General features: G+C 49.1%; 8 protein-coding genes across 8 annotated transcripts; 3 read left to right on the top strand and 5 right to left on the bottom strand.

Moving 5' to 3' along the window:
• Window positions 1-1,304: 1,304 nt before the first annotated feature.
• Window positions 1,305-3,421, bottom strand: ASPZODRAFT_93924 (hypothetical protein; the record flags this gene model as incomplete). The annotated part of the gene is made up of 7 exons (XM_022730475.1): window positions 1,305-2,264; window positions 2,330-2,374; window positions 2,442-2,782; window positions 2,874-2,937; window positions 2,997-3,009; window positions 3,074-3,186; window positions 3,278-3,421. The coding sequence occupies 7 exons, from the start codon at window positions 3,419-3,421 to the stop codon at window positions 1,455-1,457; spliced, it is 1,530 nt and encodes a 509-aa protein (XP_022581981.1). The 3' UTR covers window positions 1,305-1,454.
• A 968-nt stretch (window positions 3,422-4,389) lies between these two features.
• ASPZODRAFT_43814 (hypothetical protein) lies at window positions 4,390-4,801 on the bottom strand (the record flags this gene model as incomplete). The annotated part of the gene is made up of 2 exons (XM_022728342.1): window positions 4,390-4,652; window positions 4,732-4,801. Coding segments are annotated over 2 exons (333 nt in total), but the record flags the coding sequence as incomplete, so codon positions are not given.
• Window positions 4,802-6,732: 1,931 nt separating this feature from the next.
• On the top strand, window positions 6,733-7,797 carry ASPZODRAFT_165620 (hypothetical protein; the record flags this gene model as incomplete). Its single annotated transcript, XM_022726722.1, has 2 exons — window positions 6,733-7,234; window positions 7,301-7,797. Coding segments are annotated over 2 exons (824 nt in total), but the record flags the coding sequence as incomplete, so codon positions are not given.
• Window positions 7,798-7,940: 143 nt separating this feature from the next.
• On the top strand, window positions 7,941-10,015 carry ASPZODRAFT_130948 (hypothetical protein). The gene is made up of 9 exons (XM_022722634.1): window positions 7,941-8,149; window positions 8,205-8,380; window positions 8,447-8,559; window positions 8,618-8,923; window positions 8,981-9,108; window positions 9,184-9,323; window positions 9,380-9,440; window positions 9,493-9,638; window positions 9,713-10,015. Exons 1-9 carry the CDS (start codon window positions 8,056-8,058, stop codon window positions 9,899-9,901), a joined length of 1,353 nt encoding a protein of 450 aa, XP_022581978.1. The 5' UTR covers window positions 7,941-8,055; the 3' UTR covers window positions 9,902-10,015.
• A 388-nt stretch (window positions 10,016-10,403) lies between these two features.
• On the bottom strand, window positions 10,404-11,958 carry ASPZODRAFT_63767 (hypothetical protein; the record flags this gene model as incomplete). Its single annotated transcript, XM_022729180.1, has 2 exons — window positions 10,404-11,608; window positions 11,673-11,958. The coding sequence occupies 2 exons, from the start codon at window positions 11,956-11,958 to the stop codon at window positions 10,404-10,406; spliced, it is 1,491 nt and encodes a 496-aa protein (XP_022581977.1).
• Window positions 11,959-14,626: 2,668 nt separating this feature from the next.
• On the top strand, window positions 14,627-15,925 carry ASPZODRAFT_141058 (hypothetical protein; the record flags this gene model as incomplete). The annotated part of the gene is made up of 1 exon (XM_022724714.1): window positions 14,627-15,925. One exon carries the CDS (start codon window positions 14,627-14,629, stop codon window positions 15,923-15,925), a length of 1,299 nt encoding a protein of 432 aa, XP_022581976.1.
• A 210-nt stretch (window positions 15,926-16,135) lies between these two features.
• ASPZODRAFT_141057 (hypothetical protein) lies at window positions 16,136-18,439 on the bottom strand (the record flags this gene model as incomplete). Its single annotated transcript, XM_022724713.1, has 3 exons — window positions 16,136-17,136; window positions 17,202-17,846; window positions 17,941-18,439. 3 exons carry the CDS (start codon window positions 18,437-18,439, stop codon window positions 16,136-16,138), a joined length of 2,145 nt encoding a protein of 714 aa, XP_022581975.1.
• A 1,207-nt stretch (window positions 18,440-19,646) lies between these two features.
• Window positions 19,647-21,182, bottom strand: ASPZODRAFT_24392 (hypothetical protein; the record flags this gene model as incomplete). Its single annotated transcript, XM_022727963.1, has 4 exons — window positions 20,817-21,182; window positions 20,340-20,726; window positions 19,831-20,287; window positions 19,647-19,767 (listed from the first exon to the last, which is right to left on the bottom strand). Exons 1-4 carry the CDS (start codon window positions 21,028-21,030, stop codon window positions 19,647-19,649), a joined length of 1,179 nt encoding a protein of 392 aa, XP_022581974.1. The 5' UTR covers window positions 21,031-21,182.
• Between the last annotated feature and the right edge of the window lie 616 nt (window positions 21,183-21,798).

Raw genomic sequence — 21,798 nt, 5'->3', positions numbered from 1 at the left:
CCGTATACACAATTAGGGGGCTAATGATTATTCCTTATTCCATCGCATCAATTGCGTTCTTGCTGTCCTGATTCATCGAGTCATTGTCCAGGAGTACCCTAATATAGATAATACCTGTTGTAACTGATGATTCTGTGCCTACCTAGGCATCTATCTCCTTATAGCTGCATATATGGCCAGGGTCGCCAAGGACAGTCGGCCCCGAAATGATCCTTTCCAGCATGTTGGCGAGGGTGCTTTGCAGCGACATATCTCTTTTTCGTATCGTTCCACGATTAAGTCGTGGAACGTATCCTCAGAGTCGACCGATACAAGATGAAGTATCATTGATATCATCTACATCATCTTGTTCTGAAACTCTTGTTCTGGGTCCCTTGTCTCTTTCGTAGATGTAAAAATAGATGATGCAGCCATTCATGCTGTTATCTATATAGTACCACGTCAATCATATAATTTAAATATCCATTGGACTGACTGATCAGGGCTCAGCCGAAGAATCTCAAAGCGCCTCGCCCAGGTATTCTTTTGTTTGGGTATTTCTGCCCAGCCACTTTGGTGCAGAATATGTCAAATCGTTGGATACTATCAAGATGAATGGCAGAGGCGAATTTGCCCCGCCCGGCTGATATCATGGATTCTTCTTTGGACTAGGAGTCCTTGGCATGGGGTTCAATGGATGCCTGGGCAAGAGGGTGATTGGAGGAGGTGACTGGCTGACTGGTATCACAGTAAGGTAACCGGGGTGGCTTCCTGGAAATGATGATCCAGAGACCATTGATTAGCAGATGTCTTGATGCAATAGTATGACATCAGCTTATCATATACCTAAGCAGGGCAAATACTCCTAGACGAGTCACTGAATACATTGCTAGTCCGTCGACGCAATCTGTACCTCGGTTGCTGCATTGGAATATGCTCGCCCTATTTTTTGGATACAATCATTTGCAGTCGTAGATCTTATCTTTCAAAATTGTGTCGACTCAGTGCAAGAGGTCTCGCATCAAACACTCTGTTATGTCGACCTTCTCGTCCCTAGTCTCATAGGGAAAGAAAGACTACCGTTGTAGAAGTTTGGAGGAAGCTAGGACTTGTTTCAGAGGAGACTAGTATGGGTTTGCCCTTGTAACCAGGCCCCGGTAGCATACTTCCTAGGCCTATGTAGGATATCTATGCTGTTCTCTACAGCCAAAGAGGTGTACTGTTGATGGTATTCTACACATTTATTGATTATAACTATTGAGGATCATGCGACACCCTCATGAGATATTACTCACTAATTGTGGTGTTGGTTGAGTTGTAGATCAACTAGAATGGCATTTATAGGATACACAATTATAATAGGATTCCAGGTCTGCTTACCTGACAAGATTTGGAAAGTGTTCTAGTCTTGTTTTAGAATAGAAACTTTTATGATAATGCCCATTCAGACTAAAGCATGTTCAGCGCACAAATGTTTATGAACCAATCTGAACCCTCCTCCCTGGCCGTGTCTCCAGTGCCGAAGTGGACATATTCCACCCGACGTCACTGAGAGCATTAATGAATCGCTCGAACCGAGAACCGTCATTCAAAAAGGCCAAAGTCTCTGAAAGTATGCAGAGAATCGTTTCGGTCTCTTCGTTACTAGTTGAATTCTCACTTGAGAGGCTGCTGCTCAATACCCGCGCAGCAAGCAGTGCATGTGCCCAAGCTTTCAACTGATATTTCCCGGTGCAGTCCTTTTTAAGAACAATCGTCGCTCTGATATCGCTTCCTCTTCCGTATGTAAGGAATAGTATGTACAATTCCGAAGAGAAAAGAGAAGTTAGTCGGGTGAGTGGAAAGACGGTTCTCAGAGAACCCGACGTGGTTCTAGACGAAACATCTTGAAGCAGATCATGCAGCGATACGCCAATGCGACAGGATCCTAGTCTCGTTGAGGTCCCCTGTGCTGACGGACCTGCTGTCCACCTAAGTACTCCGTCTCTCTCAAAGATCCGCTCCCGGCTGGCAGTCTCTTTGGGGGATAAAGTAGTCCACAAATTAAGCTTCTGAGACTGTGACGTCTCCTTCAATTTGACAAGACCCTTTCCATCAAGACGCAGGTCTGGGTCTGAGGCCAACATTGTAGAGAAAACAATATTCGCTCGTTGGCGATTCAAGCTTGTCATGTGGACAGCACGTACTGCGGCATAGTTCATGCTCAGATGAAGGATGAGAAGTAAGATGAGTGATATCCATGTCGCGGCGAAGCTTGTCACGCGCGAGACAACGATTGATCCGACCTTTGAGAAATTAGATTTCATTTATCCATGGTGATTTTGTGGCAATCGCACTGCCCAAGACTTACTAGCATGCCAACTAGAGAGATGATGGTTTCCTGTGAGGAATCTTTCTGTTTTATTTCAGATCCAGAAGTGTCAGTTGCAGTTTCCGAGACCCCAGTTTGCATCCAGACTCACTGCATTGACTTCGGCCAAATTCCCCCATTTCGCGAAATGCGCACTCAAGCTTGCCTTGGAGCTTCCGCCTGCAACGCCGCACAGCGCCCTCAGTACACCGGCCGCGCTAAGAACCGAGACTCGGCTGACACCGGCAGGAATTAAAGGCGAGAGACAGTCGAGAATCATAGCCAGGTCATTGAAGACATCAGCCGCCAGGCGATACATCTTACATTCCGGCTCCAGCGCCGTTCCCACGCGATGAGCGAACAGGATTGTCGCAATACGGCCAGACGAGTCTTGCAGGATATGCAGGAGTAGAGCCGAGGTGGGCGAAGCACTTGCATTTCCGACTCCAACGCCTAGGGTTTGAAAACATTTATTAGCTTGACTACAAACAGGTAGAATCAAAGCGTAGAGGGCGATCTGGGTGATTAATTGTTCGTAGCTGACCTTGTAGCACTGCTCTAGAGGAAAGAAGGCCAGCAATAGAGCTACAGAATGCTTGAAGGGAGTCCTGGATTTGATAGCCTTGTAAGTCTGGGAAAGAATCGCAGATATAATCATCATACTCACGAAGATTTGATATCTGAGAGGTACGTGTTAGCACGCGCTTTTCTCACAACCACTAGGTCAACAGGGAATAGCCTTACTGAAGGTAGTCATCAGTAACACTGTGCGGATAACCAGCTGGTAAGAAGACGTCGATGAGATAATTCAGAAGCGATCTGGTCGACCAGGACGAGGGAGTGACGGTAGATGGAAACTGTATAGGATAGTGTATTAGTAAGGATTTCTTTCTCCACGAAGAACTGATACAAGGCATACAGATTGTAAGGAAAAGACAATTGGATTACCGATATATCAACGCGTCCCTGATTTGCTGCGTCTGATGTTGGTTTGGATTGAGAGTAGATATAGGTTGCTGTAGCGTTATCCACCTCGTCTGTTTCAGTGAACACGAGATGACGGGCTGGGCTGTGGTTGCCAGTGGAAGCCATGGTTTCTTGTCTTCTTCTTGAAACTTGCAGGCAGGCCGCTACGAATTCCTCGTTACGATCGCGAGATGCCGTAGCAGTGGTGTTCAATGGTCGAATTATGGTGTTGCAGTTACATTTAGGTGGCTTGATGGAACGAGGCACGTGAACAAAGTTGATCCATCATCCAGGAACCATGGGGTAGTCGTATTCTTAAGATAACTAACATGTTTACTATAGTTTCTATGTTATTTCTAAATTAACTATAGTTCCTGTAAAGGTGTACTTTTTCATTTCTCAGATATTGTACTGTAGTATTGTCACATCATCGCTCCCGGAGCATTAGATATAAAATAAAGCCAGTAGGAAAAGTGTAAGGAACCCCCATCTCAACAGAGTCTAACTCTAGACTTTTTGTGACGAGGAGAAATTGATCTATCTATAAACAGCCGCGGGTCCTGTCTTCTTCCCACAACCAAGCACCTCGAAAATGATGAAGCTAGCTATGCTGCGCAGAACCACGTAGAAGAGAAATGAAAAAGAGCCGAGAAAGATGTATAAAAGGAGCATCCACCAGCGCCGCAGCTCGGAGAAGAAACAAAAAAAAAAGAATAGGAGAACTGGGAGGGAGATATAGTGATCCGGACAGCAGACGGTATCGGCTCGTCAAGTCACCCGCTTGCTTTTCTCAACGCCAGGAGAAATAGGGCACACTCATGGGACTGGGTATGTGATCGGCGCCCAACGAGTGCGAAAAAGAAAAAGGATGAGAAGAGGAATTTTTAACCGGAGTCCAACCCCGGGCTTGGCCCCTGCATATCTCTGATAGGCAAGGTACCCTGGTTTTTGAGTTGAGATTGTGTTCCATCAACAGACCATCGAGTCGCCAGCCTCAGAAAGCGTCGCTCATGACCATCAAGCGCATGTCATCTCTCATGTGGTGTGTATGTACGAAAGAATCAACAAGTCATCTAGTTGAACAGGCTGGCGCCGCCGGTCTCAATGGCCTCGATCTCGGCGGCAGTCCAAGGGAGACGGTGGAAACGCTGGGGAAGCTCCACACGGTCGAAGAATTCCCCGGATTGGGGACGGATAGGGCCAAGAGAAGCACCGGACTGGCCACCGACACCACTGGAAAAGGAGGCGTGACCGAGAGGGCCGTGCTGCTGGGCCTTGATTCTGTAGGCGGCAAACGAGTCCGGCAGGGCGCCGGTGGGAGAAGCAGGGTGAGGGCGAGGAGTGTGGTCGACCGACTCTACAGCAAAGACCAATTGTTAGCTACCTATTAAACATTCGCCGGGAACGGTCGTTCAGTGGGCCGAGAGAGCACATACTAGGGACAGAGCGCTTGCCGAGGAAGCGAATGAGAGGGGTGCGAGCAGCGGCACGGAGAGCGAAAGTAGCACGCATTGTGAACAAAGGGGGTCCTTAGATTATGTGCGATAGACAAAAGAGAAGAAGAGATCAGATCAAGTCGCGCTCGAGTCGTGTCGATGAAATTAATAGACAGGCGGGTCCAGTAGCGTCCGATCCGGCCCGAGGACAATTGCGTTTAAAAAAAAGGACTAAGGGATGGAATTGCAGCGTGTTCAGACAGAGATAGGACGGCCTGGCAGAGAGGATGAAGCGCAGAGACTGGAACAGTGAACGAGATGGGGAGGGGAAGGTGGGAGAGGAGAACAAAAAGGGTCGGCAGGAGGAATTGATAAGGGAGAAGTGCGCAAATGGTCAATGGTGCCATCCGTGAGACGTTTTACCTTACCGGATCCAGGATTCCGCGGCGAACCCGCGATTTTATCCGACGTCTGACCGAACATGGTGTGCATGCTGAAACCGATAGGATTACGAATACGGTTCTTTGAGTACCAATAGAATAAAGTATATACTGCCAGTTGATTTAAGAAAGTAAAATCTGTCGTAGAAATATCAGTGCAAGGCGAAATGCTCTGTACCTATACTCAAGTCAGTTATTGTTCACATTCTGTACAGAGTACAGCGTACCCAGTACCTAGGTATGTATTATAGAGTACCCAGGTACGGAGTAACTACTAGGTACCTAATAATGTACATACATCTTGCGTTGGTCATATCTAGATCTCTTCCAAGTTCCTAATAGGGTCTCGGTGAACCCTGACCATCTAGTGCCCAGTGCCCAGTGCTCACTCACTGCCTAATAGAATGAGATTAATTAGACGTGCGGAGAACCTGCAGCCTACGGAGTAGTTTCCCCTCATCGTTTTAGACTGATGGTCAAGTACGCACTCTATGTACAATTACCCAGTCGTTCCCCGCATTATTTCTCTTTTACTGCGTATATACGTTGCAGTTGCACTTGCAGCATTTTTTTTTCTAGGTATGACCGGATATGAAGAAAATTGAATTTTGCTGTTTCTGTTGTAAACTCTCGGGCCATACATTATTATTAATATTACCGCCAGAAATCTCTGCAATAGTATAGTTGGTTACCTATGTAGTAGGTAGGTCGTTTCGGTGGTTAGTTACCCGTATGCATTTGTCATATGCATCGTTAAGAGAAATAAACTGATAAGGCCTGAAACCAATGAATATCAATAATTCAATAGTTGTGGACCTGGTAAGCGGAGAAATCCAAACTCCTCATAGTTACCATTTACCGCCTACTAAAAGAGCCACTGAGTTCCGTCTCGCGAGGAATATCAAAATGCCGTAGGGTATTATTGATCTGCTTTTGATCTTTCAATAGTGTACTCCGTGCTCTTGATTTATGTCTCTCTGTTCTTGTATGCCTGTACATCAGAATGCGCTGGTTGCATTCTTGGCCTGTAGGTTTGGGGGTTTGGAGTGTCGCCGGCATTGAGGACGAGTATCTAAGTACTAGGTACCAGGTAGGTACTAGGTACCTGCAAGTTATTAGTTACCTAGTATTTAGTACCTGCGCTCTACCTAGGTACCTAGTCTGTGCTGTTTCTCGAAAGAGATCGGGTAGAACGGACCTGAAGAGGGGTGATTGCTGACTGGCCTCTAGACTCTCAAGCCTTACGCCCGTACTCCGAGATCAGGTGCTTTTTCACCGATCATGAGAGGTAAGTAGAGCCCTCGAGAGCCCTGATAACAAAATTGTACCCTATCTAGAGGGTTAACACTCATGCCCGACTCCCTAAGGTAGGTTAGGTAGGTAGGGAGGTACCTAACCCAGCATCTTCTTATTAGACTTCATCCAGCCAATCAAAACCTTCAGCAGCACAAAGCAGGAGCTTGGGCCACCTCGTTCATTCCTCCATGTCTTTCCGCCTTCTGTCGCTAGCAATAATGAATTGTTTCGACAATTGGAGCTTGTTCTCTATCCACCGCTCTAGCGATGCACGAGCTTCTGCTCTTCGCCTCGGTTCCCGTGCATCAGCATCATGAGCTCCTCCAACAACTGGCCGGTCTGACGGCCATGCAGCCCCGGCACCAACTGGAGCGGCGTCTGGTGTTCAAAGCGCACCGCAAACCCGGCTTGACCACCGCCCGCGTAGGTGCAAGCCAAGATGTCCAGGGCTCCGAGCTGCAGCGTCTGAATAAGATGCTCAACGGGGGGTTGTACTACACACAAGTGGTTGGTCCTGTCTCGGAGTCGGATTTTGGTGCAAAAGCCCACCCGGTCAACGATCAGGATGCGTCCATGACGGGGACGGACGAGAACAACAAAACAGCAGGGAGCGAGGAGACCTATGACTACGAGCAGCAGCCCTGGAGACTCGAATTCAGAGATATCCCCGAGGCAGGGACTCGGTCGGCTGTCACAGCTCGCACGATGGCCAGCGCCACTCTGCCCAGAGGGGATGTGATGCACCTCATGACTGCCTGGGGCTATAGGTTTGTCATTTCTCCCATACTTTTTTTTTCTCCACCGGCGGGTGACCGACTCACTGCCTCTTGCAGCTTTGTCACCGAATATCTTGTGGAAGGCGATACCTTTATACTCAATGATATCGTCATTTTCCTACATCGCGTACTCCATTACCCGGAAGGGCAAGAGTTTCGGGAGCCTCGGCAGCATTTGCCCCCTTTGAAAGACATGCGCCCCCTTGAGAGGACTGGGAGCTATGTGCTACAGGCCGTGATCACCGTCCAGGATGGTAGCAATCAGGAAACGATGAAGACCGCTTCACAGCATCTCTTTGGGCTCCGCGAGCAGCTCAAATCTGCGGTTCGCCTGGAGCAAGCAGATAGGTTGTCTCTAGATACAAGAGTGAAGGGATGAATATCTTCGCCTTCGCCGTTCTCATGTCCATTTTCGCATATACCCGGGGGTTGAGTCCTCTACCTCGACATGAAAGCAAAAAGCATAGGTTTAGTCAAAGTACTACTATTCAATAAACCCGTTTTGTTACAAAAGGGAATAGATTAGAAATAATACTATATACTTTTGACTCAAGAAAAACTATCTATACTAGTTCGAAGTGTTTCTTTCCTAGGAATCAAGACTTTGCTTTGAGACCATGTGACTTCGTGTCGGTCAATCACGTAGGCGCGTACCTTTCCGCCTTTACTACTATTTATCTATTATCATTGATCTAATACTAGGCAGCAATCCGAGGGCAACTCTATTAAGCCCCAATTGCGAGAATAATTCTGTGCAGATATATTATAAAAGAAGTGGTTTCACAATTCTCTCCTCTCTTCCAAGGGCCATAATGGCTGGAGCGAACGGGTTGAAGAGAGCCAGATCGCCGGCCAGGTCAATTTCTCCACCCCCGACAAAACGCGCGATCAAGTCGACTGTAACAGGTATATATTAACAGCTAGCTTGATTGTTGATTGGATGGCTAACTCTTTTTCCTAGAAAAAACGGTTGCTGCGTTCTTCACTCCTGTTTCGCAGAAGCAAGAAGTCCAGAAGAAAGTCAGCTGGCGACTCGTCGATAATAGCCTTATCATTGGGAAATATGCAGACCCTGACAAGGAAGCCAGACAGCCTTCGTCAACAGACGCTAAGAGAAAGGTCGCTGCGTTCGATCTCGTATGTTGCTTGTTTGGCCGTTCATCATTTGTCGCAGGTCTCAGCTAATAGGGACGTTTTTCTCAGGACTCTACCCTCATTAAAACAGCATCTGGGAACACTTTCCCAAAGGGTCCGAACGACTGGAAATGGTGGCATGCCACTGTTCCCGGAAAAATCAAAGAGTTAAACTCAGAGGGGTATGTTCTATTCGGCATCTTCTATGTCCTGGCTGGATTACTTATGTTTTCGTCTCAGGTACCAGATTGTTGTGATATCCAACCAAGGAGCTATCAAGCTCCAGAAAGACAACAAACCAGGAAAGGGAGAGTCGAAAAGTCTCGGTAATTTCAAAGAAAAAGTGAATGCTGTGTTGAGGAGCCTGGATACTCCGTTGAGCGTGTATGCCGCCGTCCAGAAAGACGGGTATCGCAAACCACGTATGGGGATGTGGAGGGAATTCCAGGAAGATTACGATTTAGATGTGGCCGGCGTGGACTTGCCCAACTCAGTCTTCGTTGGCGATGCTGCCGGCCGTCCTGGCGACCATTCGTGTTCGGATCGGTATGTCCGTCGTCCCTATCTGTCATACGAGCGTGGTCTGATATTTTGTCGTGGCAGCGACTTTGCAGAGAATATTGGGATTCCCTTCAAGACGCCGGAGGAATTTTTCCTCAATGCCGCGCCGGAGCCGTACACGCGAACATTCGAACCTCTCTTGTATTTACCTTCGGATACCGTTGAACCCCGTATGCCGTTGTTTTCCCCATACCAGCTGAGAAAATGGCTCGATGAGTCCTGACTGACACTGACATGATCCTTAGCTCCAACCCCATTCTCCAAGGAACATCCACAGGAACTGGTGATCTTCTGTGGAAGCCCGGGGGCCGGCAAATCGACCTTCTACTGGAATCATCTGCAGTCGCTGGGCTACGAGCGAGTAAACCAAGATGCGTTGAAATCCGTACGCCAGCCCCGGTTGCTAACCTGTATTTCGAGGAGGCTAACTCGATCCAAAAGCGTGACAAATGCCTCAAAGTAGCGAGGGAGCATCTTACTTCTGGGCGATCAGTAGCAGTCGGTACGTACCCTGTCTATAGAACCTATTCCATATCCCAACTAATCAATCCCAGACAACACCAATCCTGAATCTGCAACCCGTAAACTCTGGATCGACCTCGCCCGCACGCTCGACATTCCCATCCGATGCATCTACTTCACCGCACCGACGACGGTCTGCCAGCATAATAACGCTGTTCGAGCCGCGAATCCAGACTTAGTAAGTTATGAAAACCTAGACTAACGAGTCTAGATAGTAACAGTAACATTGCACTGTTCATACTAATGATGTAGAATCCCGAGTCGCGCGACCTCGTGCCCACCATAGCCTTCACGGGGTTCAGTAGTAAACTGCAAGAACCGACGGTTGAAGAGGGCTTCCACGATGTTTACCGTGTTGATTTCCGGTTTCAGGGCTCAGAGGCTACAAGGGAGATCTGGAGGCAGCATTGGATTGGGTTTAAGCCTGTGAAAACGAAGTGAATGTAGGGGCTAGCTACCTATTCTATAGAATTTAGACGCAAAGTGATAAAGGTCCCTAGAAACTAGAGCATACAGATGATTCTGACCCTAGTCATATGGATAATGTCACAGAGGAATATAATATGTATAAGCTATTTATTAAATACAAATGTGAGACAGAGACTTCTATCACAGAATTCTAGGGGTATATTTCATGACGGGATGTTGAGAAGCCGTCTCTATCGAACATGAGGTGTTTTCCTCTTTCCTTCTTTTTCTATACTTTTTCTTCCTTCGGAAACTTCGCACCCTTTTGAACAGAAAAAAGGGTGACTTCACATAGGAAATAGTGTCATGATTGCGATGTCTGTAGTCGCAAGTGTATCATAGGGTCGTAACGGGTCATTAGTATCGGACATAGTAAAACATTACAGCAGTCGTACATCTGAGAGGCTGAGACGCCTCTCATTATTTTTTTTTTCGAAATTTAGTCGTTATTCATTTCAAAGAGGCGGGCGATGCTTCATGATCGGGTAACCAGGTCCTGGAAGAACCTGAAAAAGTTCCGCTTCTTCAAAGAGCGGGTGCGACAAGGTCCTCGAAGGGTGCTTGCTGGTGCAACCACCATGGGACCAACGATCTCTTCATCGCCAAGCTCGGGAAACTTTGCATTGTCGTGCAGGCGCGGCAGTTTGATCTGCTCACACGGATGAATGCTGGACTTGGTCAGGCTGAGAATCGCTGCGCCGCTGGCTTCAAGCTGGCTGAGCATGGTGTAGTGTATCTGCTTCCATTCTTTGTTGTTTGCTTCCCATTTTTCTTCGGTGAGTTTGTAGATGTTGGAAGTAATCCCATAGTGTTCGCCGGTCCGGACGAGGTGCTTGGCGAAATTGCATCGCGCCAGGTCCCAGTCGGTACGCAGCTGCTGGAAAGACTCAATCTCGCACACCTCGGGCACATACGGTTCGGGCTGGATGGTGAAATTTGCATGCCCCAACTTGTGTGCCCATTCGTCATTGGGGTCCGAGAGGACAAACGGAGGGGCGTCGCCACTGATAGACCGCATAGTGTTGGTACGCGGCCGGTTGAACGAGGCAATCGAGGGCTTTTTGGACAGAGGTGGTGACGGCACATACACTGTGCGGGAATCGCTTCCATCATTGTCCTCAAGAAAGTCATCTGTAGTCACATCGGCCACCGATGGGGATTGTAACGGCGAGTGGATGGTCGAGGTCAGACTCGGCGGCCCCTCGCCCATAAATGGTGGTAGCAGCGGAGTGGTAGCCTGAGGCGCGCTGTCATCCTCGATACTGCGACGGTTCGCTTGATCGATATCGATTGGGCGAACTCCGGACTCGCTCAGGCGCTCCTCAAATACAGCCCGGGCCGGGGAGGGCGGGTTGCGAGGAGACAGCGGACTGCCATTTGGGCTGACCCTAGCGGACGATACCGAACCAGTTCGGGAGCGCAATTCGTCGGGGAAGGGTTCTTCTCGAGCCAGGTCGTCCGAAGTCCGCTTGGGTCTCCAGCGATTGGACATGGTGGATATGCGCGAGCTGATGCGCGAGATCCCCTTGGCCGACACACTATCGGAACGATCTGAGCGTCGCTTTTTAGGCGAATGGGCGACATCTATGCCTGTCCCATCGGCGAGATCATAGCCGTCATAGTCGGCTGAAGGGGGGAAATATGAGTCATCTGTAACAGACATGCCCTGATCGAAATGTTCTACAAATCAAATGATAAAGAGTCAGCAAGACTCTAAGAGAGAATAGAAGACGGGGCAACTTACGGAAATAGTCGTCCTCGAGATGACGCGTCTCACCCCAGGTTTCTTCTCTCACGTCCGTCAATTGGGACTTGGACGAGCACTCCATCGAATTGGCGAGACCAGGCGAGGAGACCAAGGACGAGGTCGAACTAGACAATCGCGTATGGCCTCTGGCGGAGAAGAGCGACAGAGCTGGGGACACGGGAGCAGAGGAGTTGGCAGTCAAAGGCGACAGTGGTAAACGCAAATCGGAGGTCGCGTCAGGGCTATCACGCCTTGTGTCGAGTAGTTTCGAGAGTTTGAGCATGGTGGAAGAGAATTCTCACGTGCACGCGACAGCGGTGGGGACGTGGAGGTATTTAAGACGGGCAGAGAGAGAGAGAGGGAGAGAGAGGGCAGGCAATTCAGTCAACAGGCCGACAATGCATCATCTGACAGTATCCCGTGGTGAAGAACGTGTCGTGGAGTTACAAACGGCGTCCCAAAGACGTGGCGGTCAGGTTTGGCCAGCAAAGAAAGACAGGCGCGAGAAGAGAAGCCGCAACCGCGGCGGTGACAGTCGGTCCTTTGGGTACTGAAGATGAAGATAGTGTAAGCCACACAGCTTCATCAGCACCAGACGGCCCAACGGGGCAGAAATAAGACGTGGCCGGAGTTCAGGCAAGCAAGGCCAGCTGGCAGAGTGGGAATGGAGCGATCCAGGGCCAGCATCGACTGGTTAAAAAGAACTTACAGCGACCAGACACAACCCTGCTGGGATAGAGGCACTAAGGCTGTTGAAGGCAGGCGAGGCAGCAAACAGCCAGGACCAGGACTTCTCGTACTTTTTTCCCTTCGTCCTTTTCCCCGTTTTTCTCTTTCGTTTCTTTTCTTTTTTTAAAAGAATTTTTTTCTTCTAATTCCCACTCGCTAACGTCGCGTGTTGTGTTAGGACGAAATCTGCTGAGATACTGACCGCCAGCAATAATGACAGGGAAGAAAGAGATCGCCTGTGGAGGAGGGCGAACGAAGGATACAGTGAACACCTGATGGCGCTTCTGTCATAATTTGGACCCTTCCAGGTTGACTCTCGCCCTCAGACGTGAGCCGTTCAGCCATTGAGTCGGGCTTTGCTGGAGGATGCTCCACCTCATCCTCCAGGATTCCCACCTACGATAGCGAGTTCCGATGGTTCCATCCAGACGGATCCTGAGTCCTGACAAAGCGCTGAAAATTTTTTTCTTCCGCCCTCGCCCGCTGCCTCTACAACTGCTTCGCGGAACCTGGGCCCAAGCAGCCGTCCGTGAAATTCTACATTTGCGAGGGGAACGAACACTCGATCCTTGCCACCTAGATGGCAACATTTTTAGCACACACGTTGTGCTTCCTACATCATTTGTTCTGTGTGCCTGGCACTACCAGACGACTCGTTCCGGCGGAACCATCCATGTGTTCAAACTTAACAGAGGGCATCCGATGGGCCCCGTCGAGATTCTAGAACATGTGTACCATTGTTTGTCCAATGTCCGCCATGGTTTCCCGCCCCATTCCATTGTTTCCTTGTCGGTAAGCGGAGCATTCGCATTCTTAGCCTGATTTGCTGTACTCCGTAGGTGTGACGACATGGTCGAACTGAATGGTAAAAGATAGTAACTAGTAGATAGACACCGGTTTGAGGTTTGCAAAATACAATGCCAATCAGAGTACGAACTGACCTATTTATCATTGTTGTGGGGTATAATAATACCATCGAATCAAATATGATACCTCTGTCAACTGCTGAATAATCCGTCTGTTCCGGAATCGATACTTGTTACCTTTTCCTGAGGCCTGGCTCTCCGTGTAATCAGATTTTATGTGGGAAAATCGTTCGTGCCGTCCGTCTCACGGTTTCAATTTTGTAGTAACAATAACTGCTGGATATAAACTGTCGGAAGAGTACTCGGTAGTGAATCGAGGTGTTCAGAATAATGTCGCCGATAGACAGAACCAGCAGGCAACGATGTTTGTCACCGAGGTTACTACGTTACTACCCCCGGAAGGCTGCTGAGCTGGCACGACAGGTTGGACTTACTAGATGCATCACCTCGGCTCATGGAAGTACGGAGACTTTTCCTCTATTCTACAGGTCTCTCTTGAATCCTTCAGGTCTAATTCTTACCCCGCTGAGTTAATTTAATGGTTGGCAAGAGAGCCAACTGGTGACTCATACAAGTACAGCTACCAACTAGTTAACTATGTAATATAACAATTAACTAGTTATATGGAGTCACTACTACTGTTAGTTAACTATCAACTTTTCTATGTATCCTCCGTCCGTTTCACCGAGGAACAAAGTTTGTCTGACATCCGAAAGAATTATAAATCTCCCCTATTTTTACTAATAATAATACTAAGTTTCTCCCCAAAAAAAAGGCTTCCAAAAGTTCAGACGTCAGGTCCACATGGCGAGAGCCACTGTGCTGGGTCAAGATTTCCATGGTTCCATTGCGGTCTCTGCGCGTTCAGTAGTTCTGTACTGTAGTAACTAGGAGGTAGTAAATATATAGTCGAAGTATTTTCTAGCATAGTTAGAGTAATTATTAACTAATATAGATTTTTCTTACACACCTCTTAGAGAAAATTGCTAGAGTTTCTAGTATCAGTAATTAAGTATAATAGATAGATCATAAATAATTTTAATAAAAGACTGGGAAAATATGATAAATGCCTATATAAATTAATAACTACTATATAGTTAGTGATATATTAGACTACCTAGTTTATAGTTACATCACTGAGAGTTAACTATAGTAGATAAATCACTAAAACTATGTAGTATTCTATAGATAATTCCTTGGTAGTATAAACCATTCATAAACTTAGATAGGCACCTTAATCACTAATGTGATTATCATGTGATTGGTTTGCTTATCATGATCATCACCTTGGCCAGTCCAGATAGCAGCTGGAGGAAGATCACAATTCCCAAAGGTTCCGCCATCTCAGACCTCGCCATGATGAAAACAGCCCTGTTCTCAATTCTGGCCGCTGGAGCGGCCGTCGCCGCTGTTCCTGCCACCCCGCAGAGTCCCCTGGGAGGCGTGTCTCCAAGCCCCGGCAGCTACAGAGGAGGCTTGAACAAGGTCATCAGCGAATCAGCCCTCCTCTCCTTCCACCGAGACATCGTGGAGATCGCGTCCGTGACTGGCGATGAACATGATGTCGGCGAGTTCATCGTCCGCTTCCTCCAGGAGAAGAACTTCACCGTGACCAAGCAGACCGTCACGCCCGAGACCGCCAGCCAGAAAGAACGCTTCAATATCTACGCCTACCCAGAAGACCAGCCCCACCCGGAGATCCTCCTCACGAGTCACATTGATACTGTGCCTCCGTTCATCCCGTACTCACTTGAGGGTGCTGATGACGACGGCGATGACTCTTTCAATCGTGAGTCCATCGCCATCTCCGGGCGTGGCTCCGTCGACGCCAAAGGCAGTGTTGCCGCCCAGATCTTCGCCGCCCTGGACACCCTGGCCGAGCCTTCTTCTGCCCCAGCGCTCGGCCTGCTCTTCGTCGTTGGCGAGGAGACCGGCGGTGACGGCATGAAGCGTTTCTCCGACTCGCCCCTCAACACCTCTCCACCAAGCTACCACACCGTCATCTTCGGCGAGCCGACCGAACTCGCCCTCGTCTCCGGCCACAAGGGCATGCTGGGTTTCGACATCCTGGCCCACGGCCGCGCCGCTCATTCAGGTTACCCCTGGCTAGGCCGGAGCGCCGTCTCTGCCATCCTGCCCGTCCTGTCGCGCGTCGATCAGCTAGGCGACATCCCCGCAGAAGAAGGCGGCTTACCCGCCAGCCCGAAATACGGCAAGACAACCGTCAACCTGGGCACTGTCAACGCTGGCGTTGCCGCCAACGTCGTCCCCGCTACAGCGCAGGCGAACGTCGCAGTGCGTTTGGCGGCGGGCACCCCGGAAGAAGCGCGCGAGATTGTCCGCCAAGCGGTGCGCGATGCCCTGACTCACGACGACGACAACGTCTCCGTCGACTTTTCCCACCATTCTGAAGCATACCCGCCGCAGGACCTCGACACGGACGTCGACGGCTTCCAGGTCATCACAGTCAACTACGGCACCGATGTTCCCAATTTGGTCATCCATGACTCCCCTGCGGCGAGGGTGAAACGCTACCTATACGGGCCCGGGAGCATTCATGTCGCCCACGGCGATCACGAGGCTCTGACGGTTGGTGCGCTCGAGGAGGCGGTCCGCGGGTACAAGAGGCTGATCCAGGCTGCGAACAAAAACTAGACATACAGCATTATAGATGGCAACGGCTCTCGCTACGGCTATGGTTTACTTTAGGGTATAGTATATCCTTATACTATCTAAATATATGTCAAGAAGAATATTGAACTAGAAAAAGGGTATGATATATAGATAGATACAGAGTATAAAGGCTAGGCCCTACCTAGCAAAAGAAAAAGTAAATAAATAGATAGAAATAGATACAGTAATAGTCTACGAACGAGTCTTCCTCGTCCACCCCGTCTTCAGATCCCCCTTCAGCTCGAACTTCGGGAACGGATGCGCTTCCGTGTTGAAGACGTTTTCTTCCAGAGAGAGAAACTCGCGGTCCGAGAAAAGGAGGTAGAAATACTTGAGCGTCTCCGCTAGCCAGAAGCTCTCCATGTTATCCCGCTTGGAGGGGGGTATGCTGTCAGCGTTAGACAGGGAAGTGAAGCCCACGATGCGGGAAGCACGGTGAGTCGTCGTCGTGCTGCCATCTGCTTGTCCTTCATCGGATCCCGAGGGGTGTTGATGTCCGTCCGTCTCGACGACGGCCGTGTGCTTGACAAAGGACTTGAACATCTCCCACCCCCACTGCCGGTAGGTCTCGTCCCCCGTGATGCGGTACATGTACATGAGCGACTCGACGGTCTCGGGACGCTGCAGATTGTGGCGGTCTTGCGTGTGGATGTTGATGTCGTCTCGCCAACTCGCGGTGTGGTCTGATCCGTCCTTCTTCACGGGCTCTAGAGGTTTGGAAATGAGAGGTAGGTCCTCTTCTTGGTCGGGTTGCCGGTTGCCTTCCGTCATCGTAGAGCCGGCCAGGTCTCCCATCATCACTGGCGGGCTGTCGACTTCAAAGTATGTGATCTCCGGGGCAAGGCCAGTCTGGGTATAGAGATAGGTTGCCCAACACGTCTTCATCAGTTCCTTGGCGAGCAGGATTTCCTCTGCATGCCGTTGAGTCCACTCTCTCGACTTTTTCGCCTCCGACAGTAGCTGACCACCAGTGGCCCCGAGAGCGATCGTTCCAGGCATGAAACACACAAGATGGTCCATCTTGGGGTGAAGGGCATTGTGTAGGCCATCCGGTCGTTCTCCCAGGATCGTGAGCTGCGCGTTTTTCGTATACGCGATCAGATGCTTGCGAACGCCCATGAGCGCCTCATCCCACATGTCCTTGTAAATCGGCTCTTGTTTCGACGTTTGCAGATATTGCTTGATAAGATACTCTATGCACTCTTAGCCACACAGGAGGTATAAAAAAAAAAGAGAGAGGACAATTCATCACACCTACCGTAGTATGAATCTCCTCTACTACCGAGACGGATATTGCTCCCTCTGAAGTGACCGGAATTGGCATCAATGTAAATGGGGACTAGCCCGTCCTCCACCTGTTGGGCGTCGACCACCTCCATGACTCTTTCAACCGCCCTCCAGTATTCTGCTTCGCCCGTCAGCTTTGCAAGATATTTGAACTCGAGCTGCACCGTGGTGGCCTCTGCGGTTGATGAAGCACCGGCATCTGCGTGTGATGGTAACCCCATTGACTTGTTGAGGTTGACACTTGCATAGGGAATGCCGCTATTCGAGTCAAATGCACCGAGTAGTCGATTGGCGAGGTCGGTCGCTGTCTCGATGTAAAGATCTTCCCCCGGTGCTCCTGCATCGTCATCGCTGACAGGAGCCAAATTTGGATATTTTGTGGAGAGGTAATGCGCAGAGAGCAGCCCTCCCAACATCCGAATCGTAGTCTCAAAGGTGTTTACGTCATGGTCTTGATTGTAGTGCAAAGAATTGTGAATCCAGTTGCGGGCATGCTGAACTCGCGATGTGAGGTTCATGATCATCAAGGTGTCGAGGGCATCGACAATGATCCAACCCATACCACCTTGAACCATATGTCTGCCGCCCTTCCTCACCGGATAATACTCGTCGAGGCCTAGAAATCCGGGGTAGATACACTGTCAGCCGACTGGATAAGTTGAACTGCCTGGTAGGTCATCACCAGGAGTAACATGAGCGATGTAACTCACCCCACGCGTACTTTTCATAGCCATCCCAACTGACGATGAACGCATCTCTTACCCTTTCCCTTCTTGCTGCCCAGTCAATGGGCTCTTGGCCTTCGTTTTCACTCTCTGAATCGAGGCTCTGCATCCAGTGCCACAGTTCCTCGCCCTTGGCCAAGTCCGGACCCCCTAGGCTAAACCCGCTCCAGTATCCGAACGACTCGCGGTACCACCATAGGAGCCCCAGTAATAAAAGAACAACACTGCCGTACAACGTTCTCTTGCGTCTGAATCTCGGGCCCGTCCGCCGCGGCGCAAAGTACGGCTTGTCTTTGTACATCGGAAGCGTGCGCTGATTCCCCAGAAAGCCATTCAGGGTGTCTGTAACGGTCGACGGTTGTCCCGAGAGCCCATACCCAGGTAGTTTGTTGCCCCCAGGGTTTCGACTTGCTCGCCAGTAGCTGTCGTCCAGAGGCCGTTGGGCGGAGGCAAACGGGGAAGCGTTTTGGGGTTGGAAAGACATTGTCGGATTCTTTCAAAGGCTCAGCTGGTATTTCTACTGGATAAAGCCAAGTTCCCGTCAAATTTCAAAGCGCGGTTATGCGAAACAAAGGCCAACATCAGATCCTATCGTAGCCTTGCTTGTCCAAGAAAGCGTGCAGTACCGGTCAATTGATATCCGCCGGGCAGGGGAACGGCGGGGGACTTGTGATCGGAGGAGGTTTCTCGGTCCTAGATAGAAAGAGACACCATAGGCCCTTCTTCCTCTAATGACTACCGACTTTTAGTATATGAGCTTCAGAGCTTTGAGAGGGACAGAACTGTAGACCAACCAGGAAACAGAAGAGTTTGGAGTCCACCTCGCGCTTTCTTCAGACCTAGAAGCTACAACCTCCAGGATTTTGCACAAGTAGACTTTCTGTAATGACAAGGGAAAGGTTCAAAAAGCCATGCTCCCCAGTAGGTGGTGCATAATCACTGGAGCTCGCGTTACGTACGTGTGGCCACTTGTTCCGTTTTGGTCAACTGCACTCGTATGCGGAGCAGGCTTGGCGCCTCGTGGAGTCAGTCGTGCCTGTCAAAGCATGACAGAGACAGATGGTAAAGTACCTCTTATTACTGATGGAACTTTATGGAGAAGCATTCTCCGCCGTAAATGGTGCTTATTTCTAGTAGAGAAGCCTATGATTTAGTGTATATAATAGCAGTAGTGGCATTTGATTATACAATTAAAAAAATATGGGGTCTAATATTAAAAATGATGGCTCTACAAAGGCTGATTATATACTTACACAGTACTAAAGCTCTATAGTAGAGAATAATCCTAAATCCTTGCCAGCATCATACTAATTTTCCTTACTATTCACTATGATTAAATGGCTGTTGAAAGGCAACTATGTATCTAATAAGATGGTGAACAGTCAAGTGTGTGGCTTTCTAACTCCTTAGTAGGCCTAGCTTTTGCAGCAATTTGCCCTTAGTTATCCCTATAATCTTCAACTTAACCCCAGAATCCCACCCTTTTAGAGAAAATCTATGGAGGGTGTGAGGGACTTAGACTATAGCTAGGCATGTGAATAAATCAAAGTAAGCTGGAAGTGGTAATTCATGGGTCTTCATCCTATATTGATACTCCATTACCAGACCAGACCGTAAGACTACTTATGTATACCGAGTGAAATTCTTATCCAGAGAGAATGATGTTGTTAAGTATTATGCTCATGATCGGACTACAGCTTCTGGTACTCCAGCTTGCCCTCAAGCTTCTTGGCCTCCGCAACCTTCCGAACAGCTTTGTTGAAGTCATCCTGGCTAACAGCATCTCTGTAGTCCTTGATAGCAAACAGACCACTATTGATTGATTCGAGTTAGAAAAAAGCAGACCATTAAACGAGAGGGGTGGAGTGCACATACGCTTCAGTGACAACGTTACGCAGATCAGCTCCGTTGAGGCCGTCGCTCATCTTCACAACGCTCTCAAATTCAATCTCGCCATCCAGCTGAACGCCACTGGCATGGATCTTGAGAATTTCCAGGCGACCGACCTCATTGGGAAGGGGAATCTCGATCTTCCGGTCCAAACGACCAGCTCGCAGAAGGGCGGGGTCAAGGGTGTCAGGTCGATTGGTAGCCATGATGATTTTCGTTTTTCCGAGATAGTCGAATCCATCCAGTTGGTTCAAAAGCTCCATCAGTGTACGCTGGATTTCTCTGTCTGCAGAGGTACCCTCAGAGAAACGTCGGCCACCGATAGCATCGATCTCGTCCATGAAGATGATGCAAGGCTCGTGCTCCTTAGCATAGCCGAACATTTCTCGTATTAGTCGTGCCGATTCACCGATGTACTTGTCAACGATTGCAGATGAAACGACTAAACAGTGTCAGTATGGAGAAGAACATGTCATGCTTTGCGAGATACATGCCTTTCAAGAAGTTGGTCTCCATTGAGCTTGCCACTGCCCGGGCAAGTAGAGTCTTTCCAGTACCGGGAGGTCCGTAAAGCAACACTCCCTTAGGAGGCTTGATACCAACCCGCTGGAACAGCTCGGGGTTCTTTAGTGGTAACTCAATGACTTCCCGCAGTTCTCTAATCTGATCGTTCAAACCACCAATACCCGCGAAGCTCACTTGGCCAGGATCTTCTAGAGACATGTTGTAGACTAGAGGATCAACCTCACGAGGCAGCATCCGCATTATCGTGAGCGTGGTCATATCGAGGGCAACGCGGGTTCCTTGCTTCAGTTTCGACTTGTCCACCTTCGAGCGGCAACCCACGACATATCGGGGTCCAGATGATGCCTTTACGATGACTGAGACACATTAGCATCCATAAGGTCAGATTTTTTTGGTTCTAGACAGCAGATCAAGAGAATAAAACATGGTAAATGGCTCGGACATACACCTTTCCTCGTCTAGCTGTTTCAAGACCTCGCCGATGATCTGGCCAACGCTTTGCAGGGCCTTGATATTTTCCTCGGACACATCAAATTCCCTCTGCAACTCCTTGATGCCCATACGAAGGGACTTGAGTTTGGCCTCCCATTCGCGTAGTTCAAGCAAGCTCAACTTGTAGTCGTCGAGCGCCTTCTCTCTCTCCGGATCGGCGCCGTTCATGATGACGGCGAGCCTATTTGTGTAGGGCGGGCAAGGAACAGATGATGGGCGTAAGACTGATAATTTCGTAGCTTGACTGAGTTAAAAAGAGAATCGAGAGGGAGAGAGAGACGTTAGCTGAATAGGCTGGCCTGACGCAAGCTTGGGAGCTGCCGATGAGCTTACGGGAGCCACTGCCTCCTCGCCGGAGTCGCCGCTCCATGTTTGGTCACATGACCATAAAGATCATGTGATAATCTATGTACCTTAGTATTCAGGCACTGAGAGGGGATAATGTGTATCCGCTATCTCCTCAGGCACCAAGGCATCTATAAAAGCTACCACCCGAAAACCAAGAGCAGTTCCAGCGAAGAGACAAATTGTAGTTAGATCACTATAAGTTTTGTTTGTGTTTGGTGAATCTATATAAGCCAATTCAAGAACTTCGGCCTTTACACGCCTATAACTGCATATAACCAACTAACTACATGATACACATGGACATGTAGACATTCAACTTGTAGACTGAGCGAGGTCAGGAGCCACTACAACAGAGTACTACAGTAAGGCGTAGGTAGTCTAGAATCCTGTCTCCCGCCTAACGCCGAGGATACACGGAAGATCTCGCTGGGGAAGGGTGAAGTCAAATGGTTGAAAGGGCAGCCATCAGCCAGCGAGAGACTCAGAACGATCAATTGCCCCACCATTACGTTGGAAAGACTCGGAGAGACAGCTAGTGATCTTTACCGGGGTTCTCTCATACAAGTACGGCTGGGATTCCAGGATTAT

This window comes from Penicilliopsis zonata (assembly GCF_001890105.1).
Source record: "Penicilliopsis zonata CBS 506.65 unplaced genomic scaffold ASPZOscaffold_5, whole genome shotgun sequence".
NCBI lineage: Eukaryota > Fungi > Ascomycota > Eurotiomycetes > Eurotiales > Aspergillaceae > Penicilliopsis > Penicilliopsis zonata.
Note: the sequence above shows the minus strand (reverse complement) of the source record. Positions and strands in the feature narration are given on the sequence as shown.